At 39.4% G+C, this 23,734-nt stretch overlaps 1 protein-coding gene across 3 annotated transcripts in view; it reads right to left on the bottom strand.

The window, feature by feature from the left end:
• Positions 1–23,734, bottom strand: part of WAC (WW domain containing adaptor with coiled-coil) — a 95,984-nt gene that overhangs the window by 27,764 nt on the left and 44,486 nt on the right. The window contains exons 8-11 of one of the 3 annotated variants that reach the window (XM_090047433.1): positions 16,302–16,544; positions 13,815–13,937; positions 9,670–9,818; positions 441–563 (exon numbers count right to left, since the gene is read on the bottom strand). In XM_090047433.1, the coding sequence (XP_089903559.1) occupies positions 441–563; positions 9,670–9,818; positions 13,815–13,937; positions 16,302–16,544 (638 nt within the window). The remainder of the gene's footprint in view (positions 1–440; positions 564–9,669; positions 9,819–13,814; positions 13,938–16,301; positions 16,545–23,734) is intronic. The other 2 variants (XM_090047432.1, XM_090047434.1) reach the window with 2 other exon arrangements.

The following is a 23,734-nucleotide window of genomic DNA, read 5'->3' as shown; positions in this document are numbered from 1 at the left end:
CGCCCCAAGGGATGACAAGGTCAAACGGTTATAAACTCCAGCAAGACCAGCTCAGGCTGAATGTACAGAAAGAATTTCTTTACTGTCCGAGCCCCCAAGGTCTGGAACAGTCTGCCACTGGAGGTGGTTCATGAACCTACACTGAACACCTTCAAGAGAAATTTGGATGTTTATTTTGCTGGGATCCTATGATGCCAGCTGACTTCCTGACCCTTGGACAGGGGGCTGGACTCGATCTTCCAAGGTCCCTTCCAGCCTTAAAGTCTACGAAATCTATTAAGGAACCCACGGAACCAAATGAAAAGGAGGAAAAATGTTTTAAAACATTAAATGCATTTTCCAGCAATAATTTAATCTTAAGTATACCAAAAAACAGATTAACTGAACAGCATACAATGCAATACCCATTGTAACAATAAACCAAACAGAAATATTTCAACTTGCCTTGAGCGCTGAAGACTTCGAGGGGAGGCAGGCTCATGACCTGCCTGCTTATCAGCTATCACTGGCTGCTGAGGTGCTGACTGTGAAGCTGGTCCTTGCTTAACACCTGGAGTAGTAACCTGCAAAGTTCAAAACTTGGGTCAGATCTCCATACTAAATCCCAAATATATAAAAATGAAAATGTGGTACAATCAGGTGAGCACTCTTGACTCCACTGTCTTATCTGGCCTGTACTTTGAGTTGCATAGGGAATCAAAATAAATCCCATCTCTTTCTGGAAGCTTTATACTAACAATCATTTCATGCCAATCATACTCACATTTTTATATGAATAAAAATCATCTGTCATTTTGTTCAACCCCAAAAACGTCAGGTATTTTACACATCATCTTTCAGTTGTTACCAAGTTAAAAAAAAAAAAATTCAAACTGTCCATTTTCTCAATTAAAAATTAATCGTGTTTAATTTTAGGTCCTGCATTACTGTGCTATATTCTTCACTCTGAAGTTCACTGCACGTTAACAAACTACAGACTGTTTTTAGCTCTAGCTGTGCCTGCTTTGTCCTCAGAACTGGGCTGTGCACATACATCCCAGGCGGTTACACTGGTTTAAAAGGGGCCACCTCATCTACCCAGGTATGGACCATACACTAGTTAGGTGAATTTAAGTGTGAACTGTACAGAAGTTCAGGACAGTTAGATCAGTCTAAAAATGGCTGACTAAAGTTAACCCTACCTCCAAGGTACACTCAACTTAGATCAGTCTAAAAATGGCTAACCGTATCCAACTGTCCTGAATTTCAGTACAGTCCCTAGCACAACCCCAGGGCTGAGAAAGCCCAGTTGTCAGCCCCAGCCCTGAGGCTATACTTTTCCTACACTTTCCCTGGCACTGGGCTACTTTTAATCTATCCCAACCATGCAGTTAGTCCAATAAAAGATATTGCCCCCCCCCCCCAAAAAAAAACCCTTGCGTCTTGTATATATCAATTTGAACACAGTGGTTGATGTAAATGAAAGCTATTTTCCAATGATCTTTAAGATGAGCCTCTGCATTTTTATCCTCATGAAATGAGAGCATCTGCATTGTGAACTACTGGAATCTTCTATAGATCACTGTCAACTGGGGACACTTTTCTTCCTCTCACATACTCTCCTGCTCCTGCCCCCACCCATTCCAGTGATTCCTTCAATTCCTTTAATTTATTTAGGAATGCCTAACCTAGAATGCTACAAAAATGAGAAAAGGTGGGAAGAGACTGCAAATGCATAGAAATTCATCTCAAAGAAAGAGAAATTCATTACTTCACAGTACTTCACAGAACCAAGACATGGATCTTAGTTCTACAAGCTGATGCTCAGGGGAACAAATTGCAGAAAAGGTACCCTCAATGAGAAATGCAACCTGTCAAATTCCAGAATGTACACATGCTCAGGTTTAAACTATCACCACTCAGATCTTGTTTGGACACCTTTTTGAGAAGTTGTCTGGTGATGAGCAGGATGCAGAAGTATATTTCCTTTAGGTTATGATGTTTCATATTTCACAGAAGAGTGGAAAGATGGAAAGCTCTTCTGGGCAGAAACTCCTTTTGTGGCAAGGTATACTGTGTGTCTGCTGTGAGATGCAAATTCACTCCAACAATGGCAAGAGCCTGGTGTTAGCATATCAGGTGGTAAAATGCTTCCTTTGTGTAAAACTCAGCATTTCAGGTGGTAAAATGTTTCTTTTTCTTGTAAAATTATGAACTTTCAATTTTCAATAGTGGCTAAAAGTGTATATCTTCCATGCATCAGGTATCCAGGTTGTAGCTGTATTGGTCTAGAGGCAAAAGGAATCAAAACTTGTGGAAGAGGCGATAACTTTTATTAGACCAATATACTTTTACATCCTACTTGCCACTGAGGTAAAGACTTTCAACCTTTCTCTGTGCCGAACTATTCCAAACAGGAGACTTTACCCTACCTTCAGCTCTCCTGTGAAATATGAATTTTCATTTCTACCTAGAAGAACTTTTACAATCTCTGCCCTCTCACTATACCTGAAAACCAGTATATTGTCTCCTATGCCTGATGAAGGGCAAGCGTGCCCAAAAGCTTGCAAATAAATAAAATAATTTGTCTGCAAATATCTAGTTGGTGTAATAAAAGATATCATCTCTTCTACAAGTTTTGATTCCTTTTGCCTCTAGTTCAATATGGCTCCAGGTGTTCTTCCTTGCAAAATATTTCTCTCTTGCTCAGAAGATCTTCCAGGTGTCAGTCAACCTGGAAGATCTTCTGAGCAAGTGAGAAATTATTTTGCAAGGAAGAACACCTGTACCGTTTGCCCAGAATCACTCTTGCACATACTTCTGAAGAGTCAACTGAAAACTAGAAGGCTCATATCTTCGGTGGTGAGTTCTGGAAGAGGGCACCTTTAAACCATAAGGAGTCTGAAGCATCAACATTAAATCCAAGAGGAAAGGCAAGCTCAAACAGCTTATAGCTCATAGGGCAAGGTGCTAAACAGAGTCTGAAACCTAAGTGTGTGTTAAGACCCTAAGCCAAGGGCAGAGCCTAAACTGGCTTAAGACACAAAAGGGATCCAACATCGGATGGATCCACACGATGGTCTGTGACCTGCCAGTAGAGGGACTGACCAGGTCTGTTATATCCCCTAACAACAGAATGAAAGAAAACAAGGGAACAACATAAACCATGAATTCATTGCACCGTCAGCAATTAAAACAAACTTGGACAAATGGAGCAGCTCCCCTTTTGGCACCTATGAAATGCTCCACACTGGGAGCAAGGGAGGCAGTTAGTGATACTGATACAACACTTCAGAAGACCACACTATCAGTTGCTTTGATACTCACTGATGATATGCAATAGGACTCTGGAATCAAAATTAACAGAGTCTACCTGAAGCAAAAAACCACCCCCCCAAAAAACTGAGGAAAAAGAGCCTCTCTCAGTCCAGTTTGCTAAAAACCTGATTATATCAGCTTTGCCACTAAAGAACTATTGATTAATTATATTTGAGGACCTTATATTATTTTAAAACGAATCAAGGATTCAAGGAATGTATTTTTGCTTATATTTTACTACTGAATTCAACTATTTGATTCTTCAACAGCAGTTTAGGAGTTAGCAGGTTTTTTCCCTTCAAGCTTGGCAGTACCTAGATCCTAAAGGTATCAGGGCTCAATCTAAACACTGCAAAATCCAATAATAGACAGCAATGGGAAAGAGAAGTATAGCAAAAATTATGATTAGGCAAAAAAACAGAAGTCATCCTATACCCCCCGCTTAACCACTGCCAAGCATCTTTAAGTATCATAGGACAAAACTGTAGCAGGGATCTGAAGATTTTCTATTGGAGCTCCTTCCATACATAAAAGGTGGCCTCAGAAAACATGAAGCTGTGCAAAGGAAAAATGAACTAATGAGCAATAAAGTCAGTCATCACTAATAGAGTAGAGGCTGGAGTCATTAGCTCAACAGCATTCAAGAAATAAAATGTACAAGGCTGAATCTTACAGGTGATAAAGTTTGACGGTATGTAATGGGGCATCCATTGAAAAGATAAAGGGCAAATGGGTAACATTTTAAGAGTAAAAAGCAGAGCACTTTGACAACACTTGAAAAAATTTGAGATGGATAAGACAATATGTATCAAAGCCAGAAGAGAGGAGGTTGCAGTAGCAAGGATATGAAAAACTGAAGTATTTCACTGCTAATCTAATATCACCTCTTCCAGCTAGTCCTGTCCAGGGCCTCAAATTAATCAAATCAAGGACACAACCAGGAGTTTTGAATCAATTCCTCAATTCTACAATTACTATTAGCTCTAGTCAATTTAACACCCTCCCTCCTCTCTTGTTTTAACTCTTTTCAAGCAGGATGGATAAAAAAAATAAAAAATATCTAAAGTCCAATTTGTTTAAACCAACCAATTTAAAATTATGACAACTTTGTTATGGGCTAATTTTCCTTTAATCCAGTAAAATCATTTAAGTGATAGTTTCCCCGGCAGTATGTTTGCTGTTGTTTCAAAAAAAGGCAAACTACTGCCTTGGCACCCAGGTTCTGAGTTACATGAATTCTTACATATAGTTTTCAACAGCAGTAACTAGAGGGTTTCTCTCCCTCCCCCCATTTCAATTACTTAGACTTGTTCAGTTCAATTACAAATTCAAAGTTGGAAAATCACCTCAGAAAAAACAAGCTTTCCTGCTTTTTCTTTTTCAAAACAAATGTTTTTAATCAGTTTCCTGCTTGCTGATTTAAATCCACTTTCCTTTGATTACAGAAAGTTTAGTCTATTAATATTTTGCAGTTATACTATAGCAATTCTTGCCTTTATAGTCTATAATAACATCTGGAATAAAAACAATGAGTTCCCAGCTGAATAGTGATCATTTAAGAAGTAACAACACATTACTATGAGCTACTCTGTATATTTATTGAGAATCATTTGCTTTTTGTTTTTGGTAAGCAAAGTACTCTGGCCCCCTTGGCACTGCATAATCAATTAAAACCAAACAAGCCAGATTCTATTCTACTGTATGCAAAGACTATTCCAATACTTATAGCTATGTAACGTACTAGTTCTTTCTGATGGTAAGTAGTAATGAAGATGCAAAGAAATTCCTGGATCAAGGGCTCATTTGACTTCTCCAATTTCATTTATTTCAAGCTTAACCACTTCTACCACTCTGAGTGTGCATTTACTTCAGATAAATTTGCACTGATAAAACTGCATTAATTCTTTTCAATAAAACAATGCAAAAATTGTGGTAAGTCACACGGGGGACACAGTGTCAACATTAAAGGTTTGCTCTGCTGTGACTACTTTGAGACAGTTAGCCTAAGCGAACATTTTCTTGATACAGATGAGCCTTAAAGGGAGTGACTATAGGATGGAGTAGTCTAGACCCAGGATACTTAGACTTTGGCATTATCATAACCAAGTTACAAAAAGCAAATTAGGTAATTACATGCTTTCTGTCAGTTGGTTAACATACAAAAGCAGGCGTCTCCGCAGCCCCACTGCTGATTACTATGAGAAATGCATCCTATGAAAGGAGATGAGACTGAACTGGAAAAGGCAGAGTGAAGAAAGGGGAACTGAGACTTCTGACCTATCTCCCTCCACACAAGAGATTCTCAGAGTAGCTTTCATAAAACCTCTGTAGTAAAAAGTTGTGTTTACTAAAAAATGGCTAGTGAATAGCTGCTTCAAAAAAGTATTTATCCATGTTTCTTTTTCTGTGCTACAGACCTGTTCACAGGACAAGGAATTTATAACTTGTGGGTATAATGTATCTGCAGTCTTTGAGGCCTTTTCTTGAATACTGCAAAGGAACTGGAAGTGGGATCCATTCCCATGAAGTTTTCTGAGTATATCTTAGAACTCATCTAAATTCAAGCTATTCCCTCCTGATGTAGCAGCAAGATGAACTTGAAGGATGGGCACTGTCCTGGTTGGGAGAAACAGATCTGTTTTGGTCTGCAGTCAAGAGATTGCTTTTTTTTTTTTTTTTTTTTAAATAATGTAAAGCAGGACTGCTCAACTGTTACAGGGCTATGCCCCACAGGTCACAGGCAGCCACACTGCACAAACTTGGGCTCACCCTCTGCTTCCTGCACCATGCTGCCTCACCCTGCTTTTTGAGTGGGTGCAGAAAGCAGAAACCAGAGGAAGGAGGGGGAGCCTAGAGACTCCAGCTACTGTTGCAACCAGAGTGATGGGGTGAGGAACAGGGAGGAGAGAAGAGTGGCTGGGCAGGAGCCCAAGAGCTGCAACTTAATCCCTCGTGGGCCACATGAGGCCAGGGAGCCACCAGCTGGACTGCCTTGGTGTATAGAGGAAGAACAGTTAAATCTTCCTTTTGTAGGATGCTGACAGAGGTAAATTTGCTGCTCAACAAGAATGCTACAGCTGAACTCAAGACTTTTTCCCCTCTGAAGGGAAGAGACATTCCTACAGAGTTGAGACCAGATAACCTTCGGTGCTATAAAAAAATCAAACATCTCCATGAAGGATTTCACAAATAGATTAATACATGGGTCAGTATTTATTTTATTCACGGAGAAAAGGATTCTGATAGTTTTACTACTTAAATATTTCTGAAAAAAAGAAGAAAAATGCCATCTTCCTGAAGTTCTGTGTATAGATAAGTAATTTAGATACAAGTAGTTTATCAGTCAGAAGACAAAAATAACACAGCCTTCAGTTTCCCCTAGTGATAGATTTCCTTTTCCTATTTGGCGGGATTCTTTTAAGCAAACATATCTCCACAAGGACACTTCTCTTTGAGTAAAGTATAACCACAGAACGTACTCTAGAAAAGGAGAGCAATTTAACCCCCAGACTTTTCTAGTAGCATCTATATTCCCCCTGTATGTGTGCAGATAGCATCAGAAAACCCCTCAATGGGGATAAGGAGAAGCAAAGATAGCTCAGAATATGCTGGAATAGGGACATAATGGGTGGGTTTTGTAAAATTTCTCCCTCAAAATACTGAATGCTCAAGGCCTCCTCCTAAAGGGCAGGGGAACTCAAGTACCCAAGGTGAGTGGTCACTCCTTAAGGAGACGATACTCAGGGCCCAAGGGGTGACCATCCCAACAAAAAGCAAGGGGGGCAGGAGTGCCCGAAAGTCCCCCTGGCTCACCAAGGGCGTCCGGGAATCCCTGATCGCCAAAAAGGCGGTGTACACCTGGTGGAAGCGGGGGTGCTATCTCCAAAGAGGAGTATATCTGTAGGGGGGCTGTCAGAAAAGCTAAGGTGGACACAGAGCTAGGACTTGCATCCAAAATCAAAGATAACAAAACATCCTTTTTCAAATATATAGGGAGGATGAAGAAAGCACTGGGAAGTATGTGGCCCCTGAAAGATCCTCTGGGCAATCTGGTGGTTGCGCAAGAGGAGAAAGCAGACCTTTTTAACCAATTCTTGACCTGTTTTCTTGGGCAGGGACCAGGACTTCCCCACCGTGATGCAAGATGGACTCGAGGGGAACACCTCCAGACCTCAGGTTGGGGAGGACCAGGTTAGAGAGCTTCTGGAGTGGCTGGACGTGTTCAAATCAGCGGGTCCAGATGCTATCCACCCCAGGGTGTTGAGGGAGCTAGCAGGGATTATTGCAGGGCTCTTGGCAGGGCTTTATGAGCGCTCATGGTGCTCGGGCCAGGTGCCAGATGATCGGAAGGTAGCCAACGTGGTCCCCATCTTTAAAAAAGGGAGGAGGGAGGATCCAGGCAACTAAAGGCCTGTCAGTCTTACCTCAATCCTAGGGAAACTCTTTGAGAAGATCATCATGGAGCACATCTGTTATGGGCTGGCCTCAGGGATGATGCTCAAGGGCAACCAGCACGGTTTCATTAGGGGCAGGTCATGTCAGAACAACCTGATTGCCTTTTACGATCAGGTCACAAAAGCCTTGAATGCAGGTGTTGCTGTGGATGTAGTCTTTCTGGACTTCAGCAAGGCCTTGGACACCGTCTCCCACCCCATCCTCATTAAAAAAAAATGGGTGACTTTGGCATTGATGCCTACACAGTCATATGGATTGCAGACTGGCTGAAGGGTCGCACTCAGAAGGTGGTGGCAGATGGGTCCTATTCGACCTGGGGGGAAGTGGGCAGTGGAGTCCCCCACGGCTCAGTCCTTGGGCCCGAGTTGTTCAATCTCTTTATCAGCAATTTGGACAACGGGATGAAAAGCAACCTGTTTAAATTCACTGATGATACCAAAATTTGGGGTGAGGTGAGTACACTAGTAGGGAGGGAAAGACTGCAGCAAGACTTGGATAGGTTACAGGGGTGGGCTAGCAAAAACAGGATGCACTTCAACACTGACAAGTGCAGGGTGCTGCACTTGGACCGTAGTAACCAGCAGCACACTTATAAGATGAGAAACTCCCTTCTTGAGAGCACAGAAGCAGAAAGGGACCTTGGAGTCATTACAACATGGGCTGACAATGTGAGGTCATGGTTGGCAGGGTTAACTGGATCTTGTCGTGCATCCACAGGTGCATCTCTAGCATGGCCAAGGAGGTGATCCTCCCCCTCTACGCGACACTGGTCAGGCCATAGCTGGAGTACTGTGTCCAGTTCTGGGCGCCCCACTTCAGGAGGGATGTGGACAATATTGAGAGGGTCCAGAGGAGGGCCACCCAAATGATCCATGGACTACAGGGCAGAACCTACAATGAAAGACTGCAGGACCTGAACCTGTTCAGCCTTTACAAGAGAAGGCTGAGGGGGGACCTGGTGACAGTCTATAAACTCACTAAGGGGGACCAGAAGGGTTTGGGAGAGACCTTGTTTCCCCTAGCGCCCCCTGGCATAACAAGGAATAACGGCCACAAGTTGTTGGAGAGAAGGTTTAGATTAGACATCTGTAAGAACTACTTCACAGTTAGGGCGGCTAGGATCTGGAACCAACTTCCGTGGGAAGTGGTGCTGGCTCCTACCCTGGGGGTCTTTAAGAGGAGGCTTGATGCCTACCTAGCTGAGATCATTTGAGCCCAGTTTTTTTTCTCCTGCCCTGGCAGGGGGTCGGTCTTGAAGATCTATAAGGTCCCTTCCAACCCTACTTCTATGATAAATTGTATCTGGGAGTTTAATATGATTCTACATTGAGCAAAAAATCCTTTGATGGGGCCATTAAACTTAAAAGAATAAGTCAAGATTTTTTTTGATTCAGCAGTTGTACATAAACAGTGAAAGTAGCATACCTGTGGGAAGACCCTTCAAAGCTTGACCCCCAACCTTATCCATCTAAAACTGCAGATGTTACCTTGTTGCTCTGACAGAGGACACAAACTAGAAAGGAGGAGGCAGCTACAGAGGAAAATCCTAAATGATGCTTACAAGAACCAACTATTCGTGTTGTTCATACCATAATACAAGAACACCTTTTTACTTATAAAACAAACAAATCTGATTTAACTTGCATAATACAAGTTACACGTGATTTTCTAATAAAATGCAGCCCTACTATGGAGAATGACAGGTAATAAAAACAGCTCAACCGCCAATCATCCTTTTACACTGAGAATGGTAAATTCTGCACTTTGTCTTTTTATACTTAGGATTCTATATGCAATTACACATCAAAAATACAAACCACTTCCAATTAATGTTTTCTTTCCTCCTTCAACTCCTATGTTTGCACTATTCGGTCCCTTAACTTTTACCAGTCGCGCTGAAGTTACTAAGCTTCCTACCTTTTGCTGCGATGATACAGGGGGTGTACTCATCAAAGGTTTCAGAGGAACGGTGTTGGTTTGAGGCGTGCTAATTCGTGGAGATACATATGACCTTGGTGATGAGGCATCCGATGTTAAAGACATTGGAGACTGATTAGATGGCTGAGCTGTGGAAAAAAAAAAGTGATTTTATAGCATCTTCTCCCATCTAAGCATAAAAGGTACTATACAAGAAATAAAATGCAATATACTAAAAACAATAAAATACCACACTCAAAATACAAAGAGAACAAACCAACCTAACTTGAAGGAATGAACACATATGAAATGGTTGGGAGCAAGTAAACGGCAAGCAGAAAACACTAAAAAGGGAGGGGGGGTTGGGGGGGAGGTTGGTTTTGTTTGTTTGTTTGTTCTTGGTTTGTTTGTTTGTTTTACCAGCAGCTGGAGTTGAGGCAGAAAACCTGATACATGTGGATACTGTATCTGGAGACTTCTTACCTTAGCAGTATCCAAAGGGCACACCATTATCCCACTCTTATTCATACCTTTGCTAAGCATATAAAAGCTAGTGTGCCTTTCCAACTCCTTAATTGCCATTTAGCCCCAGAATTCTATACTCCATAACCCCCAAAAGAAGAGCAGGCAGGCAGGGTACAGATATGCATATAGACAACACATCTCATAGAATTCTATTGATAAGTGTGCAAAGGCAGCCACCAGAAACACTTCCATGGACAGGTCTATATGCTTATGCTACAGCAGATATTCTAATAGTTAGCATAGAAGAATGGTCAAGCTCAAGCTCCTTGTTACACACAAGATAGAAAGTGTGGGTCACTTAGCCACGTGAGTGCACAGAAGAGTCTTTTCTGTTGTGGATAATATCCCTTACTTGTCAGAACAGCTCTGTTTGATCTCCTGGAGCGGAGGGGCTCAAACCCCTATCCTACAGGCCAAGTCTGGCCTATGGAACATTCTGAGCTGGTCTGTGGGGCTATGCAAAAAAGTGCAGAAATTTGCTGGGGGCAGGCTGGCAGGCTCAATCCGGTCCAGGGCTGGGGCCACAGCCACAATATGGCATGTGGGACTAGGGCTCAATGAACACGCCAGATCAGGAGTTGGCCCAAATGCACACCTGACTAGACCCACAGACTAGATCCGGCCCAAAGACTCACCACAGACCACTTATATAGCCTGCAGGGCCAAAAGGTCCTGTCCTAGCTCTCCAAGCTGTCAAATGACAGGAATGAAGGTATGAATGAAAGCAGTATAGGTTGTAGCTGTATTGGCCTAAGGACATAGGCAGACGCGTTTTTTTGGGCAAATCTTATCTTTTATTAGACCAACTCAAATAGTTGGAAAAATTGTTCTTTGCAAAGAATTTTTCCCATCTATTTGAATTGCTCTGAATGAAACACGCTTTCTCTCTGTCCTGCATAAGAAGGTCTGGGGACCAAATACAAAGCCTTGGAGTCCCTTATGGACATCAAAATGTCCTGGTACTAAAACAGTCTTGGAGGTTTCCAAGACCATCCAGTCTCCCTTTACAGAGTACCCATGAAATGGCACACAAGAGGGTTCGCATGATAAATGAGGGCATCAAAATGGAAAGTCTATACAAACAACTCCTGTGAAGAAAAAGGACTAGCACTTCCTGTTGAATTTGTTTGGCACTACAGGCTGAACCCAGACTCTGGGGCTTCCCATGGGCTCAACAATCTGAGAGAAGTGATGTTAATTCCCACAACTGCCAGAGATGCTCATTTTCAGCACAGCTCCAGAACCCAAGGAGTTAACACTTCTTGCTCCCCACTCTCCCACACCCTACCCTTACCCACTGCCAAAGTCAGGTTATTCACCCTTGGCAACTAAGATCAGTAGCCAGGGGAAAAGGAGGACAAGCAGAAGCAGCAGTATAAGCTCCCCGAAACTCGCACTCAAATTTCTGCTCTTGCAGCCACAGCCCATGGGAAGCCCTGTAGCCCAGATTTAGCCCATGAGCCAAATGAGTTTGATACCTCTGGTCTAAACCTTTTATCTCTGGCTTTCTTAATGGTCAAAAGGATCAGAAGATCGTTGATGAACTAGAAGGAGATTCTTGATTGTTGATGGTAACTAGAAGATAATGTCCAGAGCATCTACAATCTTCAAAAGTGTACTTAATGGGCTCTGAGTCTCAAACTTAGAGGAACTCAAGAAGTCCTACACAGTAGATCTCTTGCCAGTTTCTCTGAAGCCTGAAATGTAGGGTCTCCATGAAGAGCTAGTGTTGGAGGATACATACCTATCCAAATCTCCACTCTGTGTTCCCTTAAAAAAAAAAAAAAAGCTCTCTTGTGTGCTCATCTGATGCAGGTTTGTCACTGGTCACAAGATACTCACAATTTACATTCCAGAGAATATCCATAAACCCTTCAAAAATAATGAAAAGGAAAGAAGGAAACTACTAATCTTTCCATCTAAAAAGGATATAATATACAGAAGACAGCCAAAGAGAGGAAAGGATACCCCAGTGACCAGCACAGTGTAGTAACAGCAAAAATTAAAGGGAGACTAGCCCAAAAAGAACACTGCTTATAAGAATAATTCTTACATTATAGGTACTGCTAAGACAAAAGGCGCTTGAGATACATGAGGACCGATCCACAGTGAGAGTGTGCATAACTATCATTTAAAGGAGAATACAGCTTTAAATGCCAGATTTTCATCAATGCTCAGAACATGAGAACAAGAGCTGCTGAACACTGAGTATTTTTGTAATATATTCATTCTGATCAAGGCCTTGTTCTGAAAGCATGGATTGAAAATGTGGGTGCTGACCACTTCTGATTTTTTGTAAATGTGAACAAATGAATGTGCCTCATTCAAAATCTTTATTTAAAAGTGCTGAATCTAATTAGAAGCATTAAAAACAACTTTAAGACTTTAGAACATTGCTTATTTCTACATGTGCTACAGATAGCACAGTGGTTCTCAACATTTTTAGACTCAAGACTTCCTTCTGACTACAAAAAAAAAAAAAAAAACTATACAGCCATTCTTCTGTTGTAAAGAACTCAAAGATCATAGCAGGTCAAAATGTTTTTGACAGCATTGATTTCTACTTGAAATCCCTGAATTTATCTTGAAAATCATTTGTAGGTGTTTGCACACTTACCAGTGCTAATACTGTGTGGCACCCCACTGCAGCCTTAAAAGCTTGGTCAAGAATCACTGATACAGCACCCATACCTAACCTCACGTCACATCTCAAGCTCTACTGTATAAGCCATTGCTTCCCAAATTGCCTGGAAAAACAGAATTTGTCTTGTACCTGGAATATTTACCTAGATTAACTATATAACTCAGAAAGTCTGAGGGAAGGAAATAAATTCTGGAACAAAAGATCTCTTAGAAAACGCACGGTCAAATACTTACTTAATATGAGGTTTAAATGTTAAAAGCAACTCTAAATTAGGTGTCATTACTAATCCTAAAGGCAGCTGATAGTAAAGAAAAATACACTCCAGGCAAGCCTTAAATAGCAGAAACGGGCTGACACTCTGCCTTGTACACTAAATCAAGGATGTTCAACCTTTGGACCCTGGTGCCAGATCATCTGGCCTACAGGACTTCCCACCATCTATAGGGAGCTCTGCAGGCTAGATCTGGTGTGCAGGGCAGCTCAGGGCCCAATCCCAGCATGTGGGGGCTGGGCTGGGCCGGACCGGAGCCCAGTCCCAACACACAGGAGAGTAGCACAAGGTTTGATCTGGACCCATGCTATTCATCTGGCCCACAGGGCCAAAACCACAAGCACCATTACACTGTATCAATCTAAATTGTTGATTAGAAACATGCAATGCCTAAAAGCCTGGTGTCTCCAAAAAGGTGGCATTATACAATCAGTTATTAAGTCACAAAAGTGAAAACAAGGAACCGTTAAGACTTAATCTACTCCAATACATCAGCCTTGAGTTCCTTACATAAAGACTCTTTACCACATCCTTTGCTTGGAAAACTCCGCACTTCTAGCGCATCAGGCATCCTACATTAAAATGGTGTTACCCTCCCATTTGAACTGAAAGTTTAAGTTCTAGTGCTGTCATTCACCAATGACTTTTTTAAATTAAACTTTTAGAATGCAATTTTGCATAAGGACATGTAAGACTTTTAAATACCTTGCGTAGACAGCTGTGCAGCTTGAGAAATCAGGGAAGTAATATTGAAAGCAGATGGTCCAGCAGTGAGAATTTTATGGAGTATAGACTGCAGAGAGGCTTGTGTCACAGCTGCTGTAAGAACTGAAAAACAAGTATTGCTCTATGTAAAGCAAGACGTAGAAAGATTTTCAAGAGTGGATTTATGAGCCTAATATTTATGCACCTAAACAAGAGAACTGTTTCTCATTGCTGGCAATGTGGGTGCTCAACACTTTATTTTTCAAAATCCTACCTATATAGGATCTCTCTCTGCAGCTTAGTCCATAACATGCAATTCTTGTAAATACAAAACAAAAGGATTTAGTCATATTTTACAGTTACAATAATGCAATCAGAATAAAGCCTATTGCTTTTTTAACTTCAGAACCTTCCAGATGCACAATACATCTTATTCCTATTATAATGATAATTGGCAGAGAATTTAATAAATTTTTTTCCATTCGGAAGATGGCCAGACATTAAAAACAAAAAAAATACGTGGAGAAAGGAAACAATTAGACTCATTTCTCCTTTAGAAAAAATTGAGAAAAGTTTAAAAAGTTGTTGGGATTCCCTATTTTGGAACTTTTTCATTTAAAAAAGAAAATCTGAGACCACTTTTTGTCTCACTGAACTGATTCTGTTTGCACAAATTTGGAGTTGCTACTTTTCTTACCAAAATGGGGTAGTAAGTAGTTTTGGAAAAATCTCAGAAAAGTTCTTACAAGATAGTAAAACAATTTTCTGCCTGGCTTTTATTATGACATCATGATGTAGACCAGGGGCAGGCAATTATGTCGGGTGGAGGGCTGCTTACTGAGTTTTGGCAAGCCATCGAGGGCCATATGACAGGTAGCCAGGGGATAAATATTCATTTTCTAAATTTTTTAGGGGCCCTGTGGGCCAGATAGAATGAATGGCCTGGTAGACCGCATTTTGCCCACCCCTGATGCAGATACTAATTATTCATTAGAAAGCATTTTCTTAAGTAAAAGCTGTTACATAAATTATGATTTAGATTAACGTAGACAAAATTTCTAGGAACAACTTTAAAATTTGCATTTTTAACACTTTCCTCAAAGCTATTTCAAATCTGTTAAACCCCTTAACTCTATATGGCATAAGTAGAAACGGTAGCATAAGCGCAATACTGTAGCTATGAAGGTCTAGAAATTGTATGACAGGCATTTGGGGGAAGAGGGAAGACTTGAGGAAGAACATCTTTCATTCAAAAACTTGTCTCACTTCATCCCAGCAACACAGTTGCTTCAATAAGCAATACCTGCCTAAGAAACCCTTGCCTCTCTCATAAGTGCAAACTCCATTCTCCTACTTACACCTGGGATCAATTCAGAGCAAGGGCAAAAAAACCCAAACACATTCCTCTCTGCCACCAGAGGCTAGCAAACTCTCAACTGTATACGTTATCTGAAACTCAGAATGAGAAATTTCAAGCAGCATCTAAAACAATCAAGTTTGATATAAACCTACAGAAAATCCTAAACACTTCTCCAACCAAGTACAGGATCACTGATGGACTTAATCATGGATTCCATACACAAAGCGTTAACTGCTAATAAAGAATTCATAAAGTTAAGTTGCATATTAACTTTAAAAAAAAAAAGGTATTATAATTTAGTCTAGGCAACACTGAAAAACCTGATCAATGGTTTGCAAGTTACTTTTCCAAATATTTTTACCATCTGAATGCTATTTATTCCCAATCTTCATCAGAATAAAAGCCATCTCCCAAGGGCCAACAAATACTCTAGAGCAGGCATTTGCAGCTTACAGCCCTGGTGGAGGGGGGCTTTCCCTACACCACGCCACAGGGCCAGCAGGGACAACTAGGACTCAATGCCCACCATCTCAGACCCATGTTAGGTCATTCTGGTCCCCACTGGAAAACACAACCAACCTGCACTCATTTCCTGTTACACTAAACAAAACTGCTAGTCAATGAGCTTTAAGGGTCAATGAAAAAAACAGCCTTAGTGAACACCCTACGTAATGAGTTATTACAACATAAGCACAAACTACAGAGGATTACGTATCAACAGAACCAGTTGGCACTGGTAACAGAAACAGGGCAAGATCCAGTACCACTCAGGTAACCCCAACTCTCCCTTCTGGCAGCTGATAAAAACTAAATACTTGTGTGCAGGAACAAACACCAACAGACTGAAGAAGTCTCAGATCCCATGAGACTGTTTATGTACACAAATATTTATTTAGCTTGATGATCTGCTAATTAGATAAAATGATCATTATATAAGCCGAGTTAAAAAAACCCTGAAAACTAAAACAGTAAGGCTAAGTTTACCCAGGTATTTTTTTTTCTTATTTTGTACTATTTTGTTTTGTCACCTCATTTCTAAAGGTTTTCAACAACATTTTTATGCCTTGTTATAAACAGAATTTGCAAAATAAAAAGTAAATTTTATTAATTATTTTTAGCATCCTTACCTTCATTTATTTTAGATATATCTACGCTAGAATTATTAAGCTGCAGAGTAGCTTGCAGAGCAGGTAGCAGCTGTCGAAGGAGATTTGGGTCCTGAAGTAACGGAGGAATTGGTGATTGTGGGACAGGTGAGACAGGGACTGTAGAAGTAGATGAAGTAGGTGCAGATGTTGGATTCAGTCCAGAAGCAGATGTAGAAGGAGTTGTGCAAGAATGGGATACAGATTTGTCCACTGATGTAGACTCTGAACAGAAGACAGACAGTAATTTACATTTTTCTTTTGCAACACAACTTTTGGTCACATTCTCACTAGCACAATATTCACATGAAATAGGTAACATTAATTTCTTGCCTATTTTCTCAAAAGAAGGTTAGTTTATATAAAAGATAATGGGCTTACACAAAGTAGTTTATTGCAGCTTATTATGAAAAAGGTACACATCTTATTTTGGAAACTTGCAATTTTTTCAAGCTTAACACACCTTAGCATGATTGCACTTTACACTGATGTTCAGACTTCTTTATTAATACTGTACTCCATTTAAATGCATCGGCTTGAGCCTGAAAAAGGCTATGCACTTACTTGGAACATGCATTTATCTGAACTTAATGTACACAGTAAGCACGCAGTGCTGCCACTGATATTAGCAGCCCTTTAACTAGCTCCTATTATTTTCACAGCTTCTAACAGCAGCATTTTTACAGTTGCTTCCCCATTACTGTTTCTCTGCAGTTAACCAGCATATATTATGTTATAAAGCAAGCAGTGCAGGATACTATGAACTTAACCAACATGTTAATCAATGTTTGTTACTACGCAAGTAACTGATAACAAAATTGGGACTGGCATTGTGTTATGTAGTTATGCTAATTATATACACATCAGGTTTCACATAACCAGAGTATTTTACACAGAGATCCATACTGAAAGTTGACAAAGATGCACCTGAAACAGAGTTTCTCTCATGGAAGTTTGTTTTTTTTTCTTGTTGCCATAAAAATAAACTAAAATTTTCCTTTGAATTTTTCTTTCATTAAGTACATACTCCAAGTGCACCATACATTTGCCAATGACTGCTTTTTAAGTATAAATAATTAAAGTGTTCTTAAGAATTCCATGGATTTTACAAACAGGAGGAACTGTCAAAGTTGAGGTATAAAAAAGAATAGTAAGCAGTTACAAAACAGAAAGAAAGTCTGCCAAAATGGGATCCAATCAAGTTCAAATAGTGTGGCAACCTGTCACTGGCAGTGTGCAGTTAAGAATTCATATTCATAGAAGAGGTTTCTTCTGATATCTGAAAGAGCTTAGTTTATACCCTGAAGCATAAAGGGATTATATCTTTTATTTTTCTAAGACCACTTTAATAAAGTGTTGATGCTAATTATCCATCTACATCTGCTTCTTTCTGGAAACCAATTCAAGTCCTACATTTAATTGCATCTTATGGCAAATAATTCCACAGAATGTGCATTCCATAAAAAAGTGCTTTAAGTCTTAAATTTGACTTCTACTTTATAAAAATATACTTTAATTCTTGTATTATGAGAATAGGTCATTGGCACATTTCCATTAGAAGTGCACCAATATATCAGTACATATTGGATCAGCACCAATAAAAGGAAAATTGACATTATCAGCAATCATCATGTTTTGGCTAGTGTAGCTGGATAACGTCACCAATAAATCCTGCATGCATGAATGTAGCCACAGCATCTACCCGCATGCAGCCAGGCATCTTGGAGAGCAGCATCCGGCCGGTAAGTCTGTGGGGGGAAGGGAGAGACAGATGGAGGGAGAAAAGAGTGGGAGGAAGTGGAACTGGGACAGGCATTGTGTGAAGTGGAGCCACGGGCAGCTCCCTGCCACTGGGTGGGGTGGCTATAACCCCCTCATAGACCTACCTCCCAGTGCCGCAGCCACCTGCCCTGCCCCTAGCGCAGTCCCAGCCCTTGGTCTGGTTTGTCCATTTTGGGTTTGTTTTTTGGGGGGGTTTTTTAAACTACACTTTGTAACAAAATTCCAAAATCTTCAGAACATACTTGCTTCAACAAAACTTTCAGTTGAAATGTCTTTTGAGTCCAGTATATTGGGAGAGGAGTGAAGAGACAAATGTATACCTTCCAGAACAGTGACTCAACTAATTAAGATTCAAGACACCACTTGAAAAAGGCTCTTGCACTTTCCTTCTTTTTGACTATGGAAAAACAACAGACTAATTCTTTTGTTGCAAAGAACACAGGCCACAACAGATCAGAATGTTTTTGATGCTGTGGATTCCTATGTGAAATACCTAGGTTTATCTTGTAAGTCATGTGTAGGTTTTTATTATGTTACCCTGGTTAAGAATCACTGCTCCACAGTGCCCAAGAATTTACTTTGTAGGCAAAAGTTCTAGACTCTAATCACCGCTCCAGATCAGGCCAGGGAAAGAATCTGAACCTGGGTTTCCCATACTTTACTTGGATACTTGCCCAAACTACTGCCTCTTCAGTAAAGGTACGAGTACCTCCACCTTGGGGTGTTTTTTTGGCAAAGAACCTGAACAGTTTGGTTTTAATTCCAATACAGAGCAACTAAACACCAATGATTTTCATAAAAACATCGTTCTTATTTTCTAACAATCCCCAAAGTCATAGTTTCTTGAGGTCAAGTTTGACTGTATTTGAGGAACCAACTAAATTTAAATTGTTTCTTAAAATCTAACTATTAATCAACTTAATCACTCAAACCCTTAAGTTCATTAATAGAATTATATTGATTTATTTATTTTATAAACAGTGATATTCTAAACTACTATAATGTGATCAATTTTATAGGCCTATCTTTGGACAATTTGGGGGCTTTTTTGTCTTGTTTTTAACTGCAACTTAAATTAAGAAAGTCTAGTAGAACAGATCTGCCTTTATGCAGCCAAGCAGAATAAAAACAATTCACACTAACATGTCATGCAAGACCCCTCCCAGACATCTCTGACAGGTATAATAGCACCATTCAACAATGAATAATTCAGTTTTGATTACTAAGCCTGTATATTCCTAATCATGGCATTCAGAAGTATTCTAACAGCAGCATACTAAGACCCATGGAAAGAATGATTTTACTGAGTTAACAGAAGAATACCGACAGACTTAAAAAAGGAAGTTTGAGCTAACGGTAAACATTTTGGGGCAAGAATTATTGTCATCTTTGTATAGGACCTAGCACAAGTGTCCTTGTCACCGCTTTTCAGGCATTTCAGCAAAACAGCTCACCTAGAAACCCTGGTTATAACAACATCTGAACACCAGAAAAGACTTTCATATCCATTTCCCAATTTTATCTGTTAAAGACCTTTAATTCCTACATGCAAGATATCTACAGAAGTACTTTTCCAAGAAAGACATTACCAGAAAAGACTTCAACAAATTTCACAGGTACTACAAGGGAGGAAGAACAAAAACTGGACAGACAGAAGACAACAGAATAGTCACAGGAATATTACACAGCTGCTCAATGATGTCATGTCTTAAATGAAAGAAATTAATAAATTACCAGCTAAGTAATAAGTCATTATCACAGATTTTATGTATAGTTTATATACAATATAAACTATTGCATATAGACTATATAGTCTATATGCAATAGAATTATTTCTTCTTCCAATTCTATGTACACATTTTTTACAATCACAGCATTCAAAAGTAAATACATCTAGGAGGTACATGTGCAAAATAAAAATCCCACTTTAGTAAACACACCAAAAATGTTACATTTAATTAAAACTTTAAATACTGTACAAAGAAAGTAGTCTAATATTCCTTGCTTTTGTCTAGCATATAACCGGAATGAACATACGCATACAATTCCCCCAACACTTGGAGATTCTCATATAAAAGAATGCCAGATTCAAGAAAAACACAGTGACTCAATTGCCAGGACTGGGTTTCAAGCAATGCTTATATTTTAAAGGACTTGGTTGTCTTCACTCAACAGTTAACTTGAGTTACTATCACAGCAAAACATTTAATAGAGTGATTTGATAAGCAGATTAGTAGCCGATTAGTTGCTCTAACTACAGCTGCTGAATCCCTGCTGCACTATCAGCTCAAATCAGCAACACTAACTCAACTCAGACCCTAACAGGCTAACTAGCTTAAAACATCCAGCTAAATAAAGTTAGGTTTTTGTATGCAAACAGGAACCTGGTTAGGAACAAAACTTTTGGTTTACATCTCAAGCTAGCAATGCAGTGAAGACAAACCTTATATTTAATTCTGTATGTTCCTAAAACACTTCAAAGTTTTGCAGTGCAAGCATACAAATTACTGAATTCCACAAAACCTAAACAGATATTCTAGCTCCTTTGCGCTCACTTGGAATAAACATATCTATGCAATTACACCAAATAAAAGCCGACTTAGATATTTAATATGAAATGGATGTCAAATCACCCATTACCTGACTGGCAATACAAACACAAAGTTAAACACAGCTACATATGAAAATGTAGTACTCCATCTTGCTGTAAAAGCTAGAAACATGCATTTTAAAAATCAGCCAAAGAAAAAATAGTTTAAACAAATTTTAGATACATTTCTGGCGATTCACATTTGTAGGTTTTGAGAATGCCCATGTACCCCTATGCTTATGATTATTACAATCTGATTACATGCTCACATTCAGTAATATGCAATACCTACTGTCAATGGTCAGCACTCTGCCCTCGCATTCATGCTGGACTATGCATTGCAAAAGGCTGATATGCTACATGTATAGTGAGAAGTAGCAGGATTACTCCCAAATCAAAGTTAAACAGAATATTCCCTACGCAAATATAAACTACAAATAGACTTTTAAAGCAAGTAGTGAGAACAACTAATATTTCCTTTACTACAGTGTATCTGACAGTTGAATCCGAGTCTTTGACAAGATCATGCAACAAATCTTCAAGTTAATTTTACGTGGCTTTGCTCAAACTAAATATTTTTTTACTGCTTTTCTTTAAAAATCACTCCATCCCGTTTTGCAGATTTTTACATTATTTAACGTTCTTCCTCTACAAGTCAAAGATGGACTTACAACTAAAGCACTTTCCAAATGTGGAGATCCAAAAAAATATTCCCAATAAAACAAATCCTGTAACTATTTCTAATTCAGTTTTGACGTCCTCTAAAATATTTACAAGACATAATAATTATGATATTGTAAAAAATATTTACCCTGAATTCATTTAGGATGGTATGCAAATTATCCCATTTGTAAGTAACAACTATCTTAAACTCATGATAAAACCTTTACTCCACGCAGACACTTCTTAGATCATTTTTCTGCCCTGATTTTTAATATAATTTTTAAAAAACTGCTTGCTTTTTCATCTCTTCTTTGACCTGCTGCTGTACTGTGAAGTAAATGGATAACTTTATTATGGTCTTGACAGTAGGGAGAGTATATTTAAAGGTTAGTTACCAGTCTTCTAGACCTCTACTGGGATTTAAAATTGTAATTACTACATAAAGTCCTCTAAATATATTGGAGAGGCATGTCAACACTCGTAGAATAAACCAAATTTGAGGGGCAAGTACTTAATAGTGTTCCTAATATAAAAATGATCCGATTTGCTGAAAAAATGATCACACAGTGTCTCCACACTGAGGTAACTTAGTTTCATCATAAAAAAAGCACACCAAAGTGCTGCAAAAGCATGACCTTCTGAGGGGTGGGGGAGAAAAACCCCAACAGGTCAGATATAAACTCTTTTAAAATACATACAACTATTTAATTAACAATGCATTCAAATCTGAACTATAGACTTGAGCAATAAACAAAAACTGCAGTGTGATCCTCATGTTAAAGAACACAATTATTCTTAAAACATATTGACAAATTAAACAACAAGCTATGAGGACTGTCATAAAGACTCAGATGAGACTTGGTTAACATGGTGAATTTACTGAGGCATACCAACTTACAGAGGAGCCCTGCTAAGCTCTTGATTGCCAACTGTAGTTCAAGCACAATTAAATGCAAGGTTTTTCAACTTCCTTAAACAAGATTCTGTTGCTATCCCTTGAGTGCTCTCTCCCAAAAGAGCTTTCTATCACTTACTGAGTGAACAACTGGAACCAAAAGCTGAATTGCATTGCCCATTACAGCAACTACTGAGTTATATGTAAATGTGTTTAAACATCTGTAGCCTTCTCGACCTTTCAGATGTGCATTATTTACTTATTAGATTTCCTCTCCAATCACACTTCCACTGAGATACTACCTTTGCACTGGATTTTTGACTATGACAGTCAAACTATGTGCATGAACAAATATCCATTTTCAGAGCTTATTTTTCAGATGTTTTTAAAAAGAAAATGTAAGGATCAACCACTCTTCTTTCAGGGACAGTTTGAAATGGTTTTCCTTAGAAAAATGTGGAGAAACAAAAAGCTAGTGTACCTTATGGGCCATACCTTATTAAACAACTAGAAAAAAAAAAGTTTGCTCCAAGTTAACATATTTAATGAATAAAAAGTACTGCATGACATGAAAAACTAGGTGTGAATAAAAAACATTTGAATATCAAATGAGACAAGAAGAACTGGACTGACAAAATTATATTATATTAAAAAAATAAAAATGGAGAGTTACTTTATGCTACTAGCATAAAGAGAACTTCTGAGGAATATGAAAACCAGTAGTGGAACAGAGCCTTACTGCCTTTAAAAATGCTAGTAGGAATCTGACTACTGACTATGCCTATGAAATTTACGTGATCTGTATTACACACTAGTGTTCGAGCAATGAGGGCATGTATCAGAGTGCACTAATCACAACAGAAACCTGGTAAAACTTATGAATGGGTCTAGGAACTGCAGTGAAGGGAACCATCCATATCACTCTCGGGATGCCTTTCCAAGTCAGGGTTTAAACACCAGAGATCTCTAAAGAACTTAGTATTTTATTACTTCTCCTCAGACTTGCACCGTCTGAGGACAGAGGATTTCACTGATCAAAATAAACAGCATGGAAACTGTCCTTTCAAAATGCTCCCGATAACAATTTTCCTGGCTTATCCTATGAGTCACTAGTCATCCAGGGGCTTCCACCACAAACAAAAACTTGTCCTAACCCTCAAACCACTCCACAAGTCAACCCTTACCAATTCTCTTAACCTTCTAGAAGATTGACTTGTCTTTGCCCTAACAATGCAAGATTTTTGCTGCCTCATTTCTCCCAATCACCCTGGGTGAAGAAAAAATTCCCCAGTTCAGGAACAAAATCCACAAAACAAAGCGACTTCCCTCTCAAACTCACTTCTTCTGTGATACTTACAGAAAACTGCCACCAAAAATGGTTAGGCAGGTGGCTATTTGTGATTACTACCACCAATTAAGAACTGCACAGTTATAACAGCCAGTTATCATTTGCCATCCCATGTTCTCCCTGGGACAGACCAGCAC

This window comes from Crocodylus siamensis, chromosome 5 (assembly GCF_052110815.1).
Source record: "Crocodylus siamensis isolate JL-2025a chromosome 5, ASM5211081v1, whole genome shotgun sequence".
Lineage (NCBI taxonomy): Eukaryota > Metazoa > Chordata > Crocodylia > Crocodylidae > Crocodylus > Crocodylus siamensis.
The sequence above is the reverse complement of the archived record's forward strand: the minus strand, read 5'-3'. Positions and strand labels throughout refer to the sequence as shown.